Raw genomic sequence first — 20782 nt, 5'->3', positions numbered from 1 at the left:
ACATTAGCAAAAGTTTACAAAAGTTCTATGAGTTATGTACAGAGAATGTAAATTGTCCCCAAAGTGACAGAGCTGGAATTAGAAACCAAGCAGTCTGCTTCCCAAATATGTGCTGTGAGGTAGATGACGAACAAACAAATGAAAAACAAGCAAGCAAAAGAAAAATATCAGCTTTGTGAGGATTGCTTAATGAGAAGTAATCATATTGGTTGATTTTCACGTTAAACCAATTTTCCATTCTTGGTATAAATTCTAGTTGACCATTGTGTATGCTCCTTTTATATGTTGCTGAACTTTGGTTGTCAGTATTTTGTTGAGAGGTTTTGCATCTATAGTCATAAGAGTCTAGTTGTGTAATGTTCTTTTCTCGTGGTATCTTCTTCTGGTTTGATATCAGGGTAAGCTGGCCTCAGAATGAGTTGGAAAGTATTGATTTTTCTTCTATTTTTGGAGTAGAGTGTGAAGAATTGATATTAATTCTTCTTTAAATATTGGGTAGAATTTACTAGGGAAAGTCATCTGGACATAGGCTATTCTTTGTGGAGAAGTTTTAAATTACTAATTCTATCTCTATTTGTTATGGCTCTATTTAGATTTTCCATGTACTTTTGATTTAGATAACTCGTGTCTTTCGAGGAAAAAGGTCATTTCACCTAGGTTATCTAATTTGTTGGCATCTGGTTGTTTATAGTATTCCTTTATAATCTTTTTATTTCTGCAAGGTCACTAATGATGTCGCCTCTTTTATAAGTAATTTGTCTATTTTTTTTCCCCTTGGTCCATCTAGCTAAAATTTTGTTCATTTTTGTCGATTCTTTCAACAAACAAATTTTGTGTTTTGTTGGTTCTGTTATTCTTTTGTTCTCTATTCATTTATCTCTGCACTAGTCTTTGTTATTTCTGTTGAGCAAATGGCATCTGTTGCTTATTATCAGGAGTAGCAGTTTGGACACTTCTGTACACTGCTTCTTGGTATCAGTCACCAAGGAAAACACAATGCAGACAAGCACTAAACGGAACAATGTTTGCTCACATAGAGAAGAGACAGCAAAATCAGCTTCAGTAGTGGGCATCAGTCTGCTATTTGTTTCCCTGTTGCCAGCAAGTTTCTTTCAACAGCCAATGCAGAACATTTGTTCTGCATGCACCCTCTTGTGCCCCAAAATGAAGGACTCTATCTCTTCTCTTCAGGGGAAAAATATAGCAGTGGGATTGGCCAGGTGCCATATGATACACATGCTTAAGCAGAGCAAAGGAGTATACATTGAATCGGAAACAGGGAAAGTTATTTCCATATAGGATGATTAGTCCAAAACAGACTCGGAGGACTCTTTATCTCTTAGTAAGCAAGTGTTTAGGCCCATAGCCTATTCTTATACAGCTGTGTGGGCATCTGTATAGGTCAAAGATGGCATGCACATGACTGCCTTTTGCAACAACTTTCTTTATTCTGTGCTTTGGTTTTAGCTTGTTCTTCTTTTTCTAATTTCTTAAGGTTACGTTATTTGCTATCTTTTTCTCTTTTCTAATATAGGCAGTTATAGCTCTCTCTCTCTAAAAAGTACATCCCATAAGTTTTAATTGATTGGGTTTTTCTTTCATATCTTTTAAAATATTTTCTAATTTTCCTTGCGATTTATTCTTTGACCCATTGGCTATTTATGAGTGTACTGTTTAATTTCCACATATTTGTGATTTTTCCCAAATTTCTGTAATTGCCTTCCATGGTTTGTCGATTGATTATGTCCAACATTTGTAAACCTATGAATGGTTTTTAAATTGTATGTTATATATTTAAATTTGGTTCACTGAAGAATCAGATGATATGACTGGTCATGCTATTAAGGTGATGACATTAAATCTATTCAAGTTAAAGACCATGCAACCAATGTCTAGGTCAGATAAATTCTCTATTTTCATACTCAAACAGTTGCCCAAAGTCATAGACAGTAAGGGAGGAGAATAAAGAGAGGTCTACCAGTCTTATTTTCACTGCACTTCCCTTCCTGCTTTTCGTACATGCCATCTCCTTGCTCTGAGCCTCTTCGGCATGTTACTGGAGTGAAGGTCTCTCTGCAGAACCTTTACATGTGCCTAAGCACCTGCTTCCTTCACACTGTTTGTCACATATGTCTCAATCCAGTATCTTCTTCTCTGGAAATTCATCAAAATCTCTTTCTCATTCATGGTCTCATTGTTATTATGGATTTATTTCCTTTTGTAGATCTTCATTAAAACATTAGCAGCATTTGGAGTGGTTAACAAAAATACTCCCTTTATCATCTTGATGTAAAAGATTTTTATCTTGAATATCCAGGAAACTGTCTAAAACCTTTATCTGGTTTCTTAATTTTTAGCTAATTGGGGTTAATATTTGCTAAAAGTCCATTACTGCTCCTCTACAAACAAGGTTATCGCTAGAAAAGTTAAAAATGATATGCTTCCCTAACAAGTATAAACATCTAAGAACTTGAAATTTGGCACAAGCATGCATAGCAATCTACTCATGGCTTATCTGGAAAAGCAAAGCATCAATTAAGACATTGGAAAGATAGATTTAGAAATCTCTTTTAGGATCAAGAGTCATATATCTCTTTTAGGATCAAGAGTACTAGAAAGAAGTGATTTAAAATTTAAAAAATTTTCTTTTCACATTTTTTTTTTTTCTCACTTTATTTTATGTTGCTCTGTAGTCAAGCTTTAACTCTGGGAGCCTTCTCTACTTTCCTCTCCTATGCATGTCTCACTGCTCCTTAGTAGTTACCCTACCAGGGTCTGTAGGGAAACAATGTAGAAAGAGTTTCCACCAAGCAGCATCAACATTATGGTTTCGCATATCCAATATGAGCAATTTGAAGTATTATCACAAGCATAAGAAGCATGGAGGTTTTGACATTTTTTGGAGGTTCTCATCCAGTGTACTGTAATAGTGTTTTTTGGACTCATGCAGTTCCAACGTCTTGTTACCACACATGCAGTGAAATTCATGTGGTTTCATCAGGTTCAAATGATCCATGCACCAGAAAAGGGTACAAAAATCTTACAGTGAAAATGAAAAACAAAAGGGGAAAGAACTAGTCTTTGATCTTCTAAAATCCCTAACCTTAAAAGAAAGGCAGAATGTTACTTGGAGGCTCCTATTCTTAGATAAGGAAATGGAGGACATCAGAGAGCTAAGTGTCTTAACTGTAGTTGTAAGGAATGAGGCCAGCAGATTCACTGAAATTTATAGCTTTGAAGTGGGTGAGTTTATTTCATACAAATTTGATATTAAAAGAAAAAGAAAACCCTCTCTTTGAAAACTACCTAACAGAGACTGGCAGGGCCTCAGATCCTTTAAATGTTTTTATAATTAATCATAATTTGATGATAATTTTTGAAAATCACCTAAATTCACCAAGTTATAGATGATACTCTCCAATTCCCCATTGGGCCAAGTCAGATATTTCTATGCCTGCACCAGGACACACCCAGCTCCAGAGTGAATGGCTCTTCTATCACTTAATGGTGGTGAAAAAAAAAAAAAAGCACAGAAAATTATTACCAGTGAGAAGTATGGTTTTGTATCTTGAACACACCATCTCTCATTAAAAACAAAAATATTTTTATAATTTAAAAGAAAATTTCCCCAAATACTCATAAGTGAGACAATTTGTAGTAGCTTTATTTTTGAATACCTGTTGAATAATTTGGAGAAAGAAGACTAAAGAATGACTGGACTATCATCTTTTAAATATAATAACAACATTTAAAATGTTTAGTGTTATCTCACGTACATTATTTTATTCAATCCTCACAACATCATAAATAGGGTGAGTCAGAAGAACATAGGGGCTAAGAGTGTGGTGTTCGAGTCAGAGAGACTTGGGTTTAAATCTAAGCTCCATATTTAATACTTTGTTATTTTGAACAGTTTACTCAATCTCTAAAAGTCTAATATTCCTTATGCAAAATGAAGTGCTTAATAATATTTACCTCATAGGATTGGTTTGAGAATGAAGTGAGTATATGGATATAATAATATAATTATAACTACTTTATGCATTTTAACTGTTATCATCATGACTTACTTCTTTATCATCATAATCATTATCATCATTTCAGAGATCAAGAAATTAAGGCTGAAAAGGTAACTAACTTTTCTAAGCACACATAAACAAGTAGTATGAGCCATGACTAGAAACCAGTTCCTCTCTTTCCTTTGATGAAATTTTCTTTTAAATATATGAAGAGTTTTTCTCATGGAGTAGATCCTGACAGATAATCTTCTAGGGCTATGGTACTTAAATTTAACTAAGAGAAATTGCAATTCCATATTAGGTAGCATTTTCATATACTTGAATGAGCTTTTAAAGCATTGTTGCTTCTGGTTAAATTTTAAGAAAAGATATAGATACAGACTTCCCTGTACAATTATTTATGCAGTTAGAGACAAGTAGCTGGACCATTTTTTTTTTTTTAAGACTAATTTTGGTTTTCTAATTCAATGAGTATTTTCCTGTGAATGGATGTTCCATGGAAACCTAGGTTTATTCTCCAGTTTGGGTAGGTAATGATTATAGTTGATTGTAATTATCTTAGTTGGCAAGAGCTAAGCATTTCTTTTCTGTATCAAACTTGGAAGTATTTCCAAAAAGCAATCATTTTAGGATCCTAAGAATCCTAAATTTCTACAGTTGTATTAGTTTTCTATTGCTGCTTAACAAATTTCCACAACCATTTATTATATTACATAAATTCTGTAAGTCAGAAGTCTGACAAAGTGTGGCTGGATACTCTGCTCAGACTTAAGTTGTCAAGTGGATGTATTCTCATCTGAAGCACAGAGTCCTTTACTAAGCTAGTTTCCTTTGTTGGCAGAATTCAGTTTCAGATAGCTACGGGACTGAAGTCTCCATTTTTTTTGCTATCTATCTGCAAGGGCTGCTCTCATCTCCTTAGAGGGCCTGTCATATTCTTGTCCCATGACCCCCTCCATCTCAGCAACAGAGAACCTCTCTCTCATGCTTCAGACCTCTCCAATTGCCTCTACTGTTACCAGCCAGAGAAAACTCCCTGCTTTTAAAGGGCTCATGTGATTAGATTAGATCCAACCAGATAATCTCCCTTTGGTTAACCCAAGGTGGACTGACTAGTAATCTTAATTAAATCTATGATAATCACTTTTGATAGTATGAGGTAACATAATCACGAGAGTGGTGCCTCGTACTGTTCATATGTTCTGCCCAGACTCCAGGTGAGGGGACTGTGCAAGAGCAAGGAGCACTGGGGGTTTGTCTTAGCATTTTGCCTACAATAAGGGCCTCGGGGATCTGGGGCAAGCACATGTAGGCTTCTGAAGCTACAATCTTCTGTTCTCAAACCAGCTTTCTTCCTACCTTCCCTGTTTTGATAAGTATCATTCAAATTTAGCAAAAGGTTCCATTAACTTTACTTTCAAATATATTTGATATCTGTACTCTGCATCACTACAATTTGGTTACAACCATACCATTTATGCACTACAATAGTGTACTTTCTACTCTTTCTCAATCTGAGCTCTCACTTCCCTCGAGGACTGAAGCCATCCTACAAAACAATGATTTTGATGGACAGTATAGTACTTAAAAAACAACCAATAAGACCATTATTCTACAGCATTAAATCAAACCTTCCCTGGAGACTTTTGAGGCCATCAGCAATGTGATCTTACCTATAAATCTTCAACCTTATTTTGCTCCCTATCCAATCCATATCCCCTATCTTTCACCATATCTAGGCAGATTTATCCATTACCTCACAGCACAATATTATAATTCCTACCAATTGTGTCCCTCTTTCGAGATGATCCTTTGTTTTGATTTTTTTTCCCTCTTCCCTCAAGTCTCCAAGTAATTCTAGTGCCTCCTTGAGATTTTCTTTTATTCCTTATTATATGTTGACACATGATAATTTTCTTTCCCTAATTAGATTATAGCTCTCTTCCCTACTTATGTTATAAAGTACTCAAGAGTAGATATATTTGCGACAAATTTTGTGCTGATATATAGTTGTCCCTCAAAATATACATGCTAATTAATTTCTCTTAATAAGGAAATGATCAAGTCAAAGCAAAAAATCTGTTACAGAGTAATACATTTCTAAAAAACAGAATGACTTGGAGTGGCTGTTCTCCATTGATAAAACATAACAAAAATTGAAGGATTAAATACCTTTGCCTGATATATTTGGGTAAACTCTAATAAAACTGTCAATTACTTGGCTTATTATAGCCAAATGGTTTTAAGTTGAATTATCCAAATAACCCCCTCAATTTTCTCTTCCTCTTTCCTTAGAGATCCTGGGAGTAGAACACAGATTAGGTCCATATCTGAGTTTACAGAGAAAATATCTGAAACTATATTTACATCCAAATTTGCAATTTTAAGAGGAATCTTATATTGAAAAAATGTGTCCTGAACAGTGTTCTGTCTTTGATGTTTGTCCCATAAAACCTATGTAGTATTTGGAGTTTTGAGCCACCAATTCATTCTTGAAATTATCTTTCTCTCTGGCTTCTAGATTTTTGTTTTCCTCTGGACCTCTCATTGTTTCGGGTCTAATTGGTCTCCATCCTTCTTTGAATAGATTGTAAAAAGATATGATCATCAAAATTCTGCCCTTGATTTCACCTATTCTCTTTTTTATTTGTATTGTTTTACCTGAAAAATCTTACTCATCTACATGACTCAATTACATGTATGTGAATGAATCAAATGTCAGGACCTGACCTTTCCTTAGCCCAGATTTCTACTCGACTATTGTTCATTGCTGTGTAGATGTCCTGCCAGCCCTTTAAACTGAACAATGTGTTCAAAACAGAATGTATAATATTTTATCCCTGCTTTCTGTCATATTTCTAACTTTAGTTAATGACTTCACAACTCTTTTCACCACGCAGTCTAGAAACTTTGGAAACATCTGTTACTCTTCCACCCACTATCATTTCCATATTTGCCTTCAAATTTGTCTTTTGCCTGTGACATCCTTTCCATTGTAGAAATCTGTACATTTTTTTAGGTCTAATTTCATTAAACCTCCCAGCTACCCTTCATATCTGAATAAAAATAAATCAGATATTCCTGGAAAGGTCCATAGTTTTATGGTCTTTACTTAACTTTGGGTATGATTATTGTGTATATATTGGCATCCTTCAACTGGCAACAAGTTCCTTAAGGGCAGAGATCATTTCTGTGTCTATCCAGTGTAGCTCTGTGCCTTCGGCATGGTAGATGCAAACAAATTTTTCTTGAATTCTCTGTGCCTTGCACGCATTACAATATGACTTTTTCATTCAAAAAGCAATACTGTAGTCCAATCTTGTACATTACCTGAAACAGCATTTTCTTTCTAGGGGCTTTCTAAATTTTTGATGAAATTACACTTCGTGTAGCTTCAAAATTCTCCAGTGGGTTGACCAGACACGGCTGATGATTTGCCTTTAAAATGCCAATAAGCAATTCTTAATTAAATCAAACTTATAAGTCGGTCCTCTGGTCATCAGTGCCAGCATGCCGTTCCCTTATTTATGAATGCTATAGTGTTTTTTTTTCTTTCCAGTTTGTCCTGAATTATTCTTAAATAAATCGGAGATTCTTCACAAGTGCCCAAGAGAAATTAAATATATATCTGTAGCAATAAAGCTGTAAATGCTTTAAAAAATTTGTTCCCTTAGAATTCAAGAATGAAGTGTGTGCCTCTTATGCATCCTAATACTAATTTTTGATCTTTCATTATGACACGACATTATTTCCTTTAAGTATATTTGTACAACTTTAGGGAATATTTTTTTGTTTCTGTTGTCTATTTCATAGTCTTCCTTCATAAAAGGATTTTATGTTCATAATATTGACTTTCCCAGACATTATATCATGTGCCCCAGGTCATTGAAAAGATTCTTTCTTCCAGGAGTACTTATGGAGAGTCCTGAAAGCATTCTTCCCAATGGACAGTCTCTTGATGATAAATCCTCTTTAGGAAATGTTTGAGATAAATTCAAAACATACTCTTGGCCTTGGTTTTGATTTATGTAAATATCTTAGCCTTAGCAAAGTGGCAAAATTTACTCAAACTTTTATTAACCTAGTATGTAAATTCATCCTATTTAAATCAAATGAAGCATACTTTTGTTCTTCTCACCCCTACTTGATGAGATCCTAGTTTTTCTTATTGCTAAAAGCAAATTTAACAAGAAAAAGATGGAGCTTAGTATGTTTAGTTTAAAATTTCTGCTTTGCAATTTTAAAAGTCAAAACTATCATAGCTATCATTTTATTTTCCTTAAACAACAATGGGTATAGTTCTTGCTGGTGTAGTTATGGGCATTTGTAGTTAATGGACATTTATCTATATCTCTGTCTTTATTACCACTTTCACTACTGAACTTGTGATAATATTTTATACCCAGGGTAACATACCCAGAGTTTGTCTCATATGTTTCATTCTGTTGAATTGGTAAATTATTTAGTATATACAAGGTAATTTTCATTAGGAAGAAAAATTGGGTTGGTGAGTTTGCTAAGAGACACACAGGATTAATATGCCTGTTCAGACCATCTAATCTAATTTTGCATTGCATAGGCCTCTTTCTTTGGAAGCTCTATTAATACTGGAGGAAGTACCATCAATTGCAGTAGTATCTGAGTTTGGTGGAGAGTAAGGAACGAGTATTATCTACCCCAGATTGAATAGATTCATTTAATCATCCAGCTACCTTTTAAGTACCAGTAATGTGCCAGTCTTTTGTAATCAGTAATAAATGACAAGCCTATATCCTAAGGACTTTTCAGTCTACTAAATAGTATCTTTCCGAAAACGTATGTCTTATTCCACAGCTAAAGCTATGAAACACAAAGAAACAAAAATACTTTCCCCTGACCAAGACTAACTGTGTTCTAAATCAATAAGCTACTTTTATGTACCTCTGGGTAAACTAACATCACTCAGACATAGGTAGAAGAATTCAAGCCACTAAAAATATTCAGCCATTTCATTTGCTACCTCTATTATCAAAATTGCCAATGCCCAGGATCCCACACAAGGTTGCAATGGTTGAGCACCAAAGATGTCCAGAGGGCATTGTTTACACAAATTAGGGTGTCAGAGCACTGTTCACATAAATTACAATCTTCATGGCCAAATGCCCTACCCAGCGGTGTCTTTTTCAGCTGCCTCTTTCATGGCCTTTCAGGAACAAGAGTTGCCAACTAATTTCTTCATTTCAATGTGTTCAGTGCTTTTTGAGCTCCTGCTGTGTTCAGGGTACTTCTCTTCATGGAGTAATACAGAGAGATAAAGATAAGTAATATATAAATGTATCATTTAATGGACAACATTAGAGTCTAATAATTTCCTTTACAGACTCCAGATCCCAATGGAGTCACAAACAAGATGAGTGAATAACTACATCTCCTTTCTTAGGGATTCTATCTTAACGAATATGTCCAGGTTGGCCAAGAACTGTTAGTGGCATTTACTTAAAGGCCACCTGGAGAATCTGTGCTCTTTCACTAGGTCACTGAGCAAACGTTATCTTTGTGTTCCCTTCGTGCTTCCTGATCTCAGAAGGACACTAAACCATTTCCTTACCGAGCTTCTGAGGAGGTCCTCCTCTGAGGAGGACCTTGACTTCGTCAGCCAGGCTATAGGACTGCGTAAATTAACATATTTCAGGATGAACTGGCTTGAGGACCTGCACAATGACTGTTTTCCTCACAGAATTTCAGTGGTAACATTGATAATTAAAACAAGCAAAATGAAAAGTGTTGGCATTCTCTCATGGCCATCTGTGACTTCTAAGTGCGGTACTTAGTGTTCAAGGGGAACTGTACGTTTGAACTGGCTCTTGGTTTTACAATGAAGGTGAAGGGAGAGCATTCTTCTACTTATGCCTGCATATTATATTTTTCTCTCTGAACAACATGGTTAGAAATTATGGTATTAAATCATTTTAAATTCCATTGCTATGCCGCATTTCTTGTGTTTAGCACTTGAAATATGAGACTGTAGTATAATTTAATTGTGAAATTAAATTTGCTATCTGGATCCAGGCTTTTTTTTTTCTATTGTAGTGGTAACCTTAAACCTTTCATTTTTAATAGGACTTACAGATTTTTGACTTTGCTATGGGAAATTAGGAAGTGCGATCTTGTTTTGACTGAGCTCCAACATTTTAACACAAGTATTTTAGAAAGAACTAAAAGTGATTATTATTTCCTTTTGGATGTTATAATAATTGTGCAGTATGATCAGGAAGAAATATGATATTCATGACCGGAATCAAAGATTATAAACAGTTTAAAACATGAATAATAGCTAATATGTTAAAAGACGTTGAATTACATGAAATTGCTACTTTAGGTAGGATAAAACGTGGTCAAGTTTGGGCAATTTTGTTTGGCCTAACTTATAATGAATTAGTTAGGAGAGTCTGTACATTCATACTACTTGGCTTAATCAAAATGAAATTGTGTGGTCTTTAGCTTTAAGTGAGTTAGCTCGATTTAATGCCTGCTTTCAGGCTATTTGACTATGCAATAGGTCTATATTTAAGTGGTTATGAATGGAAGAAGGAAAACAATGGTAACTAATTTGGTTATTTAAAAATGGAAGTTGAGTATTTTTTTAAAAATCCAGAAGTGAGGATGAAGGAGTCGTTAAAACTATGAATTAAACCATGTTTGGGGGATTATCTGCATTTACGTACATGAATGACTCTGTCTCTGATCACAGTATATAAAAGATATTTGAGTAGGCTATAAAAGGAGTATGTTTCCAGATGAGATCAAGACGATGTTACATTTTTGAGAATATCTGCAGATTTTTAGCTGAAGAAGGAAAGTGGTTTATTACAGGGCAAGTCCTTTTCAGAGTCAATATATCTATGTTCTCATCGAAGTTCAGTCACTGGCAGTCATCAAACAAGTCCCCTAACTGGTCTGGAAGCATTTTATTTGTTCAGTTTACAAATCTCAGTGCACATGTAAATTCACACTTAACAGCAACTCTCTGGTTCTTAGGAGTCCGCCCCAGAGATTGGGAGCCATTGGAGTAGAAACGCTGTTCACCCTTCTTGGTCTCACATTCTAATTCCTCATAATTTAAGAGGAATTAGCAACAATTGAGGAAAAGCAAATAAATTGGAAATTTGAAAACACGAAAGTGAGCCTCACCACTCAAGCTGATAATTATGGATGGGTTCTTTCTGTTTGGTGGCCAGAAACCAGTCAGTGGAATTGATGAGCCAGGATGTCCTGCTGGTGCTGGCTGCAGCCTGAAAGGAAATAATCTGGATAATTGTTTAATTAGATGCTTCTTAAAAAGAGAAGCTGCTGCTCCCCAAGAAGTGTGGTCCAGAGTAAACATGCTTTCAACCATATTGTTCAAATAAAAACCCAATGACGTTGCATCGAAGGCCAGCCTCCATGAGGTTACATTTCCACTGCCACAAATATATTCCCTTTACCTGTTCCCTCTTAGTCGTTGTCATTCTCTGTCAGTTTTTCTTTTCATTGTTAAATACTTCTGGATGATAATTTTCCAGTATTATGCTTACAACTAAAAAGGACAGTAAATAGAATCTTATCTACAAACACAGTAACAGGAGGGTAATACTTGAGGGCTTTCTGTGAGAGGCAATGTATACAATGGTGATGGCACAGACTGTCATGAGTCAGCCTGGGTTTAAATCATCTTATATCACTTACATAACATATAAAGTCTGTAACCCACGTGAGGTTATTTGAAACTTCTGTAACTCAGTTCCTGCAATTGTCAATTGGGGGTGGTGATGATAGAGTTGTAGTAAGGGTTATATGAGTTAATTCATATAAAGCGCTCATGTCAATAATACCTGGCACCCTATAAGTGGCATGTAACTGTAATAGTCATTTGCTATTGTTACTCTTTCCTTTATAGCAGTTTCACCCAAAAGTGATTGTTTTCTATAACCTACCTCAGTCATGGCTCTTTTAAACTGGTATTTTGACAGAATTATCATAACATGGTAATCTATCAGTTTTATAAGAAGTGGCTCAGAAAGTTAAACCACATGTAACACATTTGCTTATGTACCTATATGTATCGTGTTTCCCCGAAAATAAGACCTAGCCGGACCATCACCTCTAATGTGTCTTTTGGAGCAAAAATTGATATAAGACCCAGTATTATATTATATTATATTATATTATATTATATTATATTATATTATATTATATTATATGAGACCTGGTCTTATTTTAATATAAGGGTCTTTATTAATTTTTGCTCCAAAAGATGCATTATTGCTGATGGTCCGGCTAGGTCTTGTTTTCAGGGAAACACAGTAGATAAGGCGCTGAATATAATTGTGGAGGTCAAATGACCAAATGTATTTTGGTCCCCCTTTTCCTTTTCTTTTTTTTCCATTCCCTCGAGACTTTATTTTTAGGGCTCTTTCTCTGAGCTGTATGCATTCATATTTAATAATTGCTATTTTTATTCTTTTTGTAGTATTAAATATTAAATATCAGGCAGAATACCTCCTTTAATTTCCCTTTGAAGTAATAAAATATAACCAGTAACTTTTCCTTGAAACCTATAGCCATACTCTGTGTCAAAACAGAAGTACTTAATAAAGCCAGGAAAACAGGTATGGAAAGCTCTTGAAAGAGTATTATATGTTGGATTGAATGAAATATATCAAATAAAGCAAATAACCAAGAGATAATTGATATAGATTTGGTCTTAGGAGGCTCTCACACAACTGGCATTATGATAAACTCTTATTACCAAAAACTTTTTTAATGACTTCATTCATAGTGAGATTTTTAGCATAAGTAAGAATAACTCCTTTATAAATCTTGTAACAGATGAGGTTTCTGACTGCTCAGCAGACATTTATTCCAAACTGCCAGATATTGACACCTAAAAATATTCCTCTAAATGAGTATTTAATTTTACAGTATCAGTTTACATATTTAGAACAATGAAGTAACATTAGAGTATGAACTCCTGTGTAATGAACTATCCTCACAAAGTGAGGTTCCAGGGACCTCCCTGGGGAAAGTGTAAGGGTGATATGAAAAACACAGGCTCTGACCAATAGAAGGGATGATGGCCATAGAGCTGGAGCGAGATGCTGGAGTTTTCTTGTTTCATCAGGGCTTCCCACTGTAGTGGTGAATAACAGGGAGTTGAAGGGCTTTGTGAAGGAGACTGGGGAGCCAAAGAAGGGAGAGCTTGAAGGAATGGAACCCAAACTATTTACCAACCCCCTCAGTCACACAGTGCATTCCGAAGAAGTGTATATAGTCATAGCATCCTTGTGTGACATCATGTGAGAAGCCCAATGTGATGAGGAAGTACGCTTATTACTACAGGAACTTTGAATCGTCAGTATTTATCTTTCACGGAGGTTATTATAATCTTTGTTGGCAAAAGAAATTGTGGTAATTTTGTTCAGATTTTCTTAAGGTTTCTTGAACTCAAAAACCCCAAAAACACAAACTGACTGAATCTGGAGAAAAATTTGTTTAAAATCCCATTATTCTTATGTTTAGCTATATAAAATTTGCAATTTCTTTCTTTTGAATTGTAATAATTATTTGGGATATCTCCCATGCTTATCTAATCCACTTGAATTTCTGTAAATGATTAGAGGTATCCTAAATGGTAGTAGAGACAATCTGTAATTTATATTTTGGACATCATGAGTCAAACTATTTTGAAAGTTTGTATACTATTAATAAATAAATGAATTTTATTTGAAATTTTTATTTTCAAAAATTAAAATAATGTATCTTTTCTATTTATGGGGAGGGGACTCTAAGGAGAGTTTTTAAAATTATTTCCATTATACCAAAGTATAATTTTTCCAAATAAGATATTGTTAAAAGAAAACTCAAAATTTTGGTTTAGAAATTTGTACTTTGTTCAACTGAAAAGAGAATTCTAGGATAGTTCATATTATTCTTTTTTGAATAACAATTGTTATAAGACATTAGAAGGCAAAAACAGTTTGTTAATTGCCAAAAATGGGTATGTGTTCTTCTAAGGTATTATTCTACCTTTTTCTTTTTTTTTTTCCTTCTTTTTCTTTATTTCCTTTTTCTTTCTTTTGTTTCTTTCTTAAATTAATTTTTTTTCAAAACATTTTTCTTTTTTATTTTCCTTTTTTACAATTCCAAACAATATGCATATACCAATATACCTCTGATAGCAGAGACAACTACATTCTGGAGAATTCTCTGGCAGATCAAATTTTCATGGCCCGTATTTCAGATTTACTTTGAATATCAATATTGAAGACTAATTTAAGTATTTTTTTTATTTTTATAAAAAGCGTAATTGATAATTGTTACAATTTTAACAAACATTCATTCAATTTCATCTGCATATAATTTTGCAATATTTTATGGGGGCTACAAAGATACATGTGAGAAAATCCTCAGACCCCTAGTATCTTTTAGCAAGGAGTGAGCGATCAGACATGGTGTGACCTAAACATGTTACTAGGCCACAAGCTATTATATCTATGTCGTGAGTCCCAGGAGAAGAGGCTACACTGTTGGCATGTAGAGGTGGTTCCTCTATGGAGCTTGTCATGCTATGGGGATGATGATGGGACCAGCCTAACTGTCCCTCTTTTTTGTAGCATCATAATAGAATCAAAGGACTTCCTTATTCCCCATTTACCTTATGCTCTTCCATATGCATGTCTACTACCCTCAGTAAATGATGTGCGTGCAGTGAGGGCTACACACCAACGTTTTCTTTGTAACACATTGTGTTAACCAAGGTCATTTGCAATATCTTTGTTAATTATTTATTCTATAATCATTATCTTAATGTCCTTAAGGGAAAATCTTGGTAGAGATGCTGTCATACTTTTTTCTAATTGTTTTTGAAGGAAAGCATTTAATTTACTTCTTTTTTTATCTTCCTTTTGGTGAATATGGCTTAGGGCAGTTACTTGGCAAGGGGCAGACATTTAATATAGCATGGATACCATGCACTCTTCACTGTCTATATTATTATGTCTAATATGTTTTAATGAGTATTTTGTTCCTTGCAGGACGGTTCTTTTTACTCTGACTTCTGTGGTTGTACTTGTCATTACAACTGACTGGATCAGCTGGGACAAGCTGAATCGGGGATTTTTGCCCAGTGATGAAGTTTCCAGAGCATTTCTAGCTTCTTTCATCTTGGTCTTTGACCTCCTTATTGTAATGCAGGTAAGTGTCTTTGTAATTCTCCTTCTCACTGAAGCCGCTGTTTGCTTTATTCTCAGTGTGAAAAACACTATACAGCAGAAGGCTCCATAAACCTAGAGGAGAGCATCGTTCACTGTTTCTATTAATGGGGCCTTCTCTGATCATATCTTCAGCAATTTTACTGGGAGGATGAGCCAATTGGGTTTTTATGAGAGAGGAATCACAAATTCGTTGTATGAACACTGTAAGCTGGGCCCCTAGAAACCATACAGCAACCAGACACCATAGTGGTGTTTCCTGCCAAAGCTTCAGGAGAATAAAAAGCAACAACAAAACAAAACACAGAAGACCCCCTGTCATTTAGTAAAGGGAAAGCTGCAGAGATGAGGATGATACAGAACCAGCAAAACAAGGCTCAGCAATTGCCAAAGCAAGTCAGGATTTACAGCAGTTGAAATGGAATGATGTAAAAGTACTTTTCTGGTTATGGAAATTAACATTTTCTTTCAGTATTCACCAGAGATCCTTCCATTTTCATGTAAACAATATTTCTGTCCTGCTTAGCAACAGATTGTTTGCACAATAGCATGGTGCTAACCAGTGCTATTACTGTAATCATCCGGTGTGGATGATTTGGGGTCTTAGGAGTGTCCTTTGAATGGGACAGAAAGAGACATTAACTATTTCTTGGCACTTTATCTTGCTTATTAAATATCCATCCATTTGCTAGACATTTTCTTATTGCTTTCGATTTTGGGTTTTTCCCTCCTGAGGCATTATAAGGCACTAGAACAGAGATTACTATTGCTGAAGGGAAAGTATGCTCTATTGTGTTCCAAATTTATGTGATAGCGGATTGGTTTTCTCATTTTCTAAAAGTAAAAGAGGCCTTTTATAAGAGATATTCTGTAGTGTCTAAAAAAACAAAAACAGTCTTTTTCTTTTTTTGTAAATGAAATAGCCCAGACAGGTTTCAAGATGGTTCCTAGAGCATATGACGATTTTAATGAATGATATTTAAAATACATTATTTTTTTAAAAAAGTATTTGAAGACATACAATTGAATTTTTGTCTCATCTAAAAATTAATATATTTCTTTTTTTATTTCCTGTGGGATAGCTTAACATAGTGGAGAAAGCACTGTATTTTTAGTAAGAAAGCATTGGCAGGTTCCATATCTGTTTCTCACTTGCTGTATGACTTCCTCAGGATTTTTATAAAACTGAATTTATAGCAGTTATGCGGTAATATATTGTGCATCGTTTGTTTAAAGGCTATTTTGGTCTTCTTCCATGTAATACTCCTAACTAATATACTTTCTTATGTGACATATCTACTTTGGCCAAGTGGCCCAATGGTACCTCTTTGAACCCATCTTAGAATCAAAAGTAGTCACAGACAAGTAGACCATCTTTTGAATTTGTTTAAATTTGTATTTGTGAGAGCATAAATTTCCTGATTTCCTACTACTATCCACCACCTTCTACCTTCTGGGTGTAGTTTTAATGATTCTTTCAATAAGTTCACTAAAATCGGGACTTAAAGTGGGAGAATGTAACATTACAATTTATAGATACTATGGACTCACTCAAGAAGTACCTAATAAAGAGAGGTGGAAGAAAGGAAGGATAGTCAGGATTTAAACAGGCAGAGTCAACAGAATTGGGAAAGGAAAGACATTCTACATGAAGGAAATGACATGAAAATGTTTACTAATTACTGAAGTGCTGAAGTGTTAAGAGCAGCCAGTGCACCAACTGACTGAAGACAGTTTGTGCTGCAGAGTATATTCATTTGGACCATTTTGGCTACAAGTAACAATAACCCTGCCGAGGTAGCTTAATCAAAGGGAAAGTATATTATAGTGTTATAAAGATGTCCTACAGAATTAGGGAGGGATGCAGTTGCATTTTGGGGACATGTGAAAGTAGAGACTAAAGTATAACAGGGAATCCAGAGCCAGCTTTCCTTCTCTCTCATCTTTTTTTTTTTTTTACCACTTCTGCTTTCTTTTTCTCTTACTGTAAAGCACTTTGTCAGCTTCCCAGTTCACATGGAAGAAAGTGGACACAACCAATGCCTCAGAGGGACAGGATTCTCTAGGTGTCTGGCCTAATTCCAGACTGCCAGGGAAGGGATTGCAAAGACTGCATTGTCCTGCACCCATCTGAGAATTGTCTGAGGGACGATGCAGTCTCAAAGAAAAGGGGGGAGAGGCTGGACCTCAATAACCAAATTACTACGTATCTAATAAAAAGAAGAACAAAAAATGAGGCCCCAAAATAAGTCTCTTAACTCCCTTTTTCTCTCCCTGACACTGAGTCAGCCAGCCAAACTTACTGATTCATCTTTTGTAGTCTATCTCTCTTGTAGCCTAATCCTTCCTTCTCGTTTCCCTGCCTCCGTTCCCGGCCTGACTCTCCTCTATACTATTGTAAAACATCCTCATGTGGAACCTTCTGCCTCCAGATGTCCCCTGTCCCATATACCCTACACAGCTCACCTTCATAACCTTCCAATCTGAAATGCCATGTTGCACATGTCACTTCTCAGCCCAAAATGATCAGTGACGCCTCGTTGACTGAGGATAAAGTTCAGACTGTAGGAGTGCTCTCTGAGTGCTCTCCACAGTCTGGCCCCGGCTGTTTCCTCTCACATCTCTTATGCTCTAGTTCTTCCCCAGACCAACGGGCTTGTTGCTTGGCCCTGGACCACCGCACACTTAGTCCAGGATGTCTGGGAGCCTCTTTTGCCTCCCCACATGTGTCTCTCTTCTGCTCTGCTCATCTAGACCCTACCATTGAGGACCATGCCAGTGCCCCTGATTACAGCCATGTGATCACTGCCTCCTTGGAACTCCTGTAGCACTTTGTACCTGGATTACAAATCAGCATTTTTCCACCCTGTAGAGCTGGAACCATAGCTTATAACTATATATCCCTGAAGGCTCCCTAGCTCAGAGCCTCACGTGGGCAGCCGAGGGCCAGAGTAATAACTGCTTGATGAGGATAAAGAAGTGGCATTTCAGCACTGAATCTCATGCAAATTCTGTCTCCCTTTGGGAGCATTATGTGGAAGTTCTAGGAATTAACGCATGTGGTAAAAGAGTGAATTTCAGGAAAGAGAGCCCAGGAGGTATATATACTCAAGACAGTCAAAACTATTTTTAATTTAAAACTAAATTTAATGTAAAACAAATGTCCTAACAAATTCATAACCAACTAAACTGTGATCTAATCCACGCCATATTCACATATTTTAGACAAAAGAAAAATAGAAAAGTAGCAAAATTAGTGGAAATGGAGAGAGTACTTTCACTAAAACATTTGTCCTCATTAAAATTATTGAAGTGATTTAAAAGTAATTGACCCTAGGGTTTTCTAATGGTAGGAAAATTCAACTTACTTATTGAAAGATATTTTAATGTTTCGGGAAAAGAAAGAAAGAAACCATTAGAATATGGGACTACTTACTACTGTAAATATTTTAACATAATTGGTAGGTTGATTTTAAATACTTTTAGAGAAAGTATAATTGTTTTGTGAATATCCATTAAACAGAATTTTTCTACATTTATTATGAAACTTATTTATTCTATCACATTTTTCTATAGTTCTAGTGAAGTGTCTAGAACTAAGGCATAAACAGATACCAGTAAAATATTACATGACTCATATAAATCACCCATTACTACAGAACATGAAAACTAAATTGTAAAGAACACTCCCCTCTAAGGAAATCTTATCTCAAATTTGTTTTAGTATTTGTAATTATGACATTTGATTTTATTATGCCCCTTCAGTTCATTACATAAACACTCAATTTGCAGTTATGTCCTACCCATTCATCCCCTCTTCTAGATTGAAGAAAAGATATATAAGAGTTAAAAATATGATTGCCATACAGTAAGCAGAGATTTTTTAAAAAGTGTCTTAGGGGAGAGAGAGAGAGGGAGAGAGGGGGGGGGGGAGAGAGAGAGAGAGAGAGAGAGAGAGAATCGATCAGGGGAAACAGAGAGTAGGAGAAAGCTTCAAAGGAGAGATGAGAGTAGAAGGACAGGCAGCTAGAATTTGAAAAGGCAGAACAATGAATAAGACATTTTCTTTCCAGAGGGAAGTAGTATCATAATCATCAAGATAAGAACTCAGTTTTGTTCCATTAGGTTCAGAAAACATTTATGAATCTATTCCTAGTGTGCATCACATCAGGTGCTGGGGACAGAGGACAGGGAAAAGGGAAATCAAACATCAATGACACAGTCCACAGGAGATTGTAGTTGCGTAGAGGAATTTATCATATAATAGAATAAATATGAGTAGAAAAGTAGAGACATTTTAGGAAGACTTTATTCAGGAGAATTCCTCAGGTGGAAAATAAACACTTCTCCTTTGCAGCATTTTAAATTGACCTCCCCCAACCTCCCAGGATCTAGTTGCTGATATGAAGTCTTTAGAAGAAAGGAAATGTCTCTTCATAAGATAAAAAAGAAAAATTTTCTGTGCTTTTTAACCAGACAGGAAGACAGAAAGTGAAAGAAGGAAGAGAGAGAAAGAGGAAGGCAGGTGGAGGAGAGATGAGGAGCCAGAATGATGGATATAGATGGGGATGAATTGAAGAGACAATAAAATGAACCTTTCTTCTCTTTAACAATCTCTCCTCTAGAAGATTTATCTCATCACTTTGTATATGTGCAGATGTATATAGCTTAGATTTCATACATAAACAGATACATAATATAAGTCAGACAGATAAAGCCAAGAACCATATGATTTCACTCACATGTAGGATATAAATTGAAAGCAGCAAACAAACAAGACTAACAAACAAAAACTCATAGACACAGACAACAGTTTAGTGGTTACCAGAGGGTAAGGGGGGAGGGATGTCGTAGAAGAGGGTAAAGAGAGTCAAATATATGCTGATGGAAGGAGAACTGACTCTGTGTGGTGATATATAGATGATGTATTACAGAATTGTACACTTGAAACCTATATAATTTTACTAACTAATATCACCCCAATAAATTTAATAAAAATACATTATATATGTAATATTGTACCCTTATGGGCTTCAAGGTGATGAGAGAAGTCTTATAGAAGAGAGGCTTTTAAAGAGAAGAAAGATTCAAAAATCATATTTTGGTGAATCCTACCTTGTTGATGCATCTTTTCAGCGCTTCTATTTCTTACCATTTTTTCTGTGTACCTGCCTAGTACTTTTATACCTGTGTAGCTACATACTGCCTGTAACGTGAGTTCCTTAGGGAGAGGAAATGTGTTTTTTCCTTTTTTTTTTTATCCCCACAGTTAGCTGATGTTCAGTGCACTGTAGTTTCACCAGAAATATTTTATCCAATGAAAGAATAGATAAAGGAATGAACATAACATTATTTCAGAAAAGCCAAAGAACATGAGATTTTTCAAGAAGTAAAATGTTTACCAACAGCAGGAGGATGAACCATCAATAATATTAGATTAGGCCATTTCCATTGAATTATGATCTTACAGATATTAAATACCCAAATAAAAACATGAATAAATTGCTCTGTTAAGTGTTAAAAAGGACTCTTAGT

The 20782-nt window shown here is 35.3% G+C and overlaps 1 protein-coding gene across 4 annotated transcripts in view; it reads left to right on the top strand.

The window, feature by feature from the left end:
• TMEM117 (transmembrane protein 117) overlaps positions 1–20782 on the top strand; it is a 382792-nt gene that overhangs the window by 293380 nt on the left and 68630 nt on the right. For all 4 annotated transcript variants that reach the window (XM_019748450.2, XM_019748452.2, XM_074325810.1 and 1 more), the window contains one exon: positions 15071–15230. In XM_019748450.2, the coding sequence (XP_019604009.2) occupies positions 15071–15230 (160 nt within the window). The remainder of the gene's footprint in view (positions 1–15070; positions 15231–20782) is intronic.

The sequence above is a fragment of the Rhinolophus sinicus genome, linkage group LG02 (genome assembly GCF_036562045.2).
Source record: "Rhinolophus sinicus isolate RSC01 linkage group LG02, ASM3656204v1, whole genome shotgun sequence".
Lineage (NCBI taxonomy): Eukaryota > Metazoa > Chordata > Mammalia > Chiroptera > Rhinolophidae > Rhinolophus > Rhinolophus sinicus.
The sequence above is the reverse complement of the archived record's forward strand: the minus strand, read 5'-3'. Positions and strand labels throughout refer to the sequence as shown.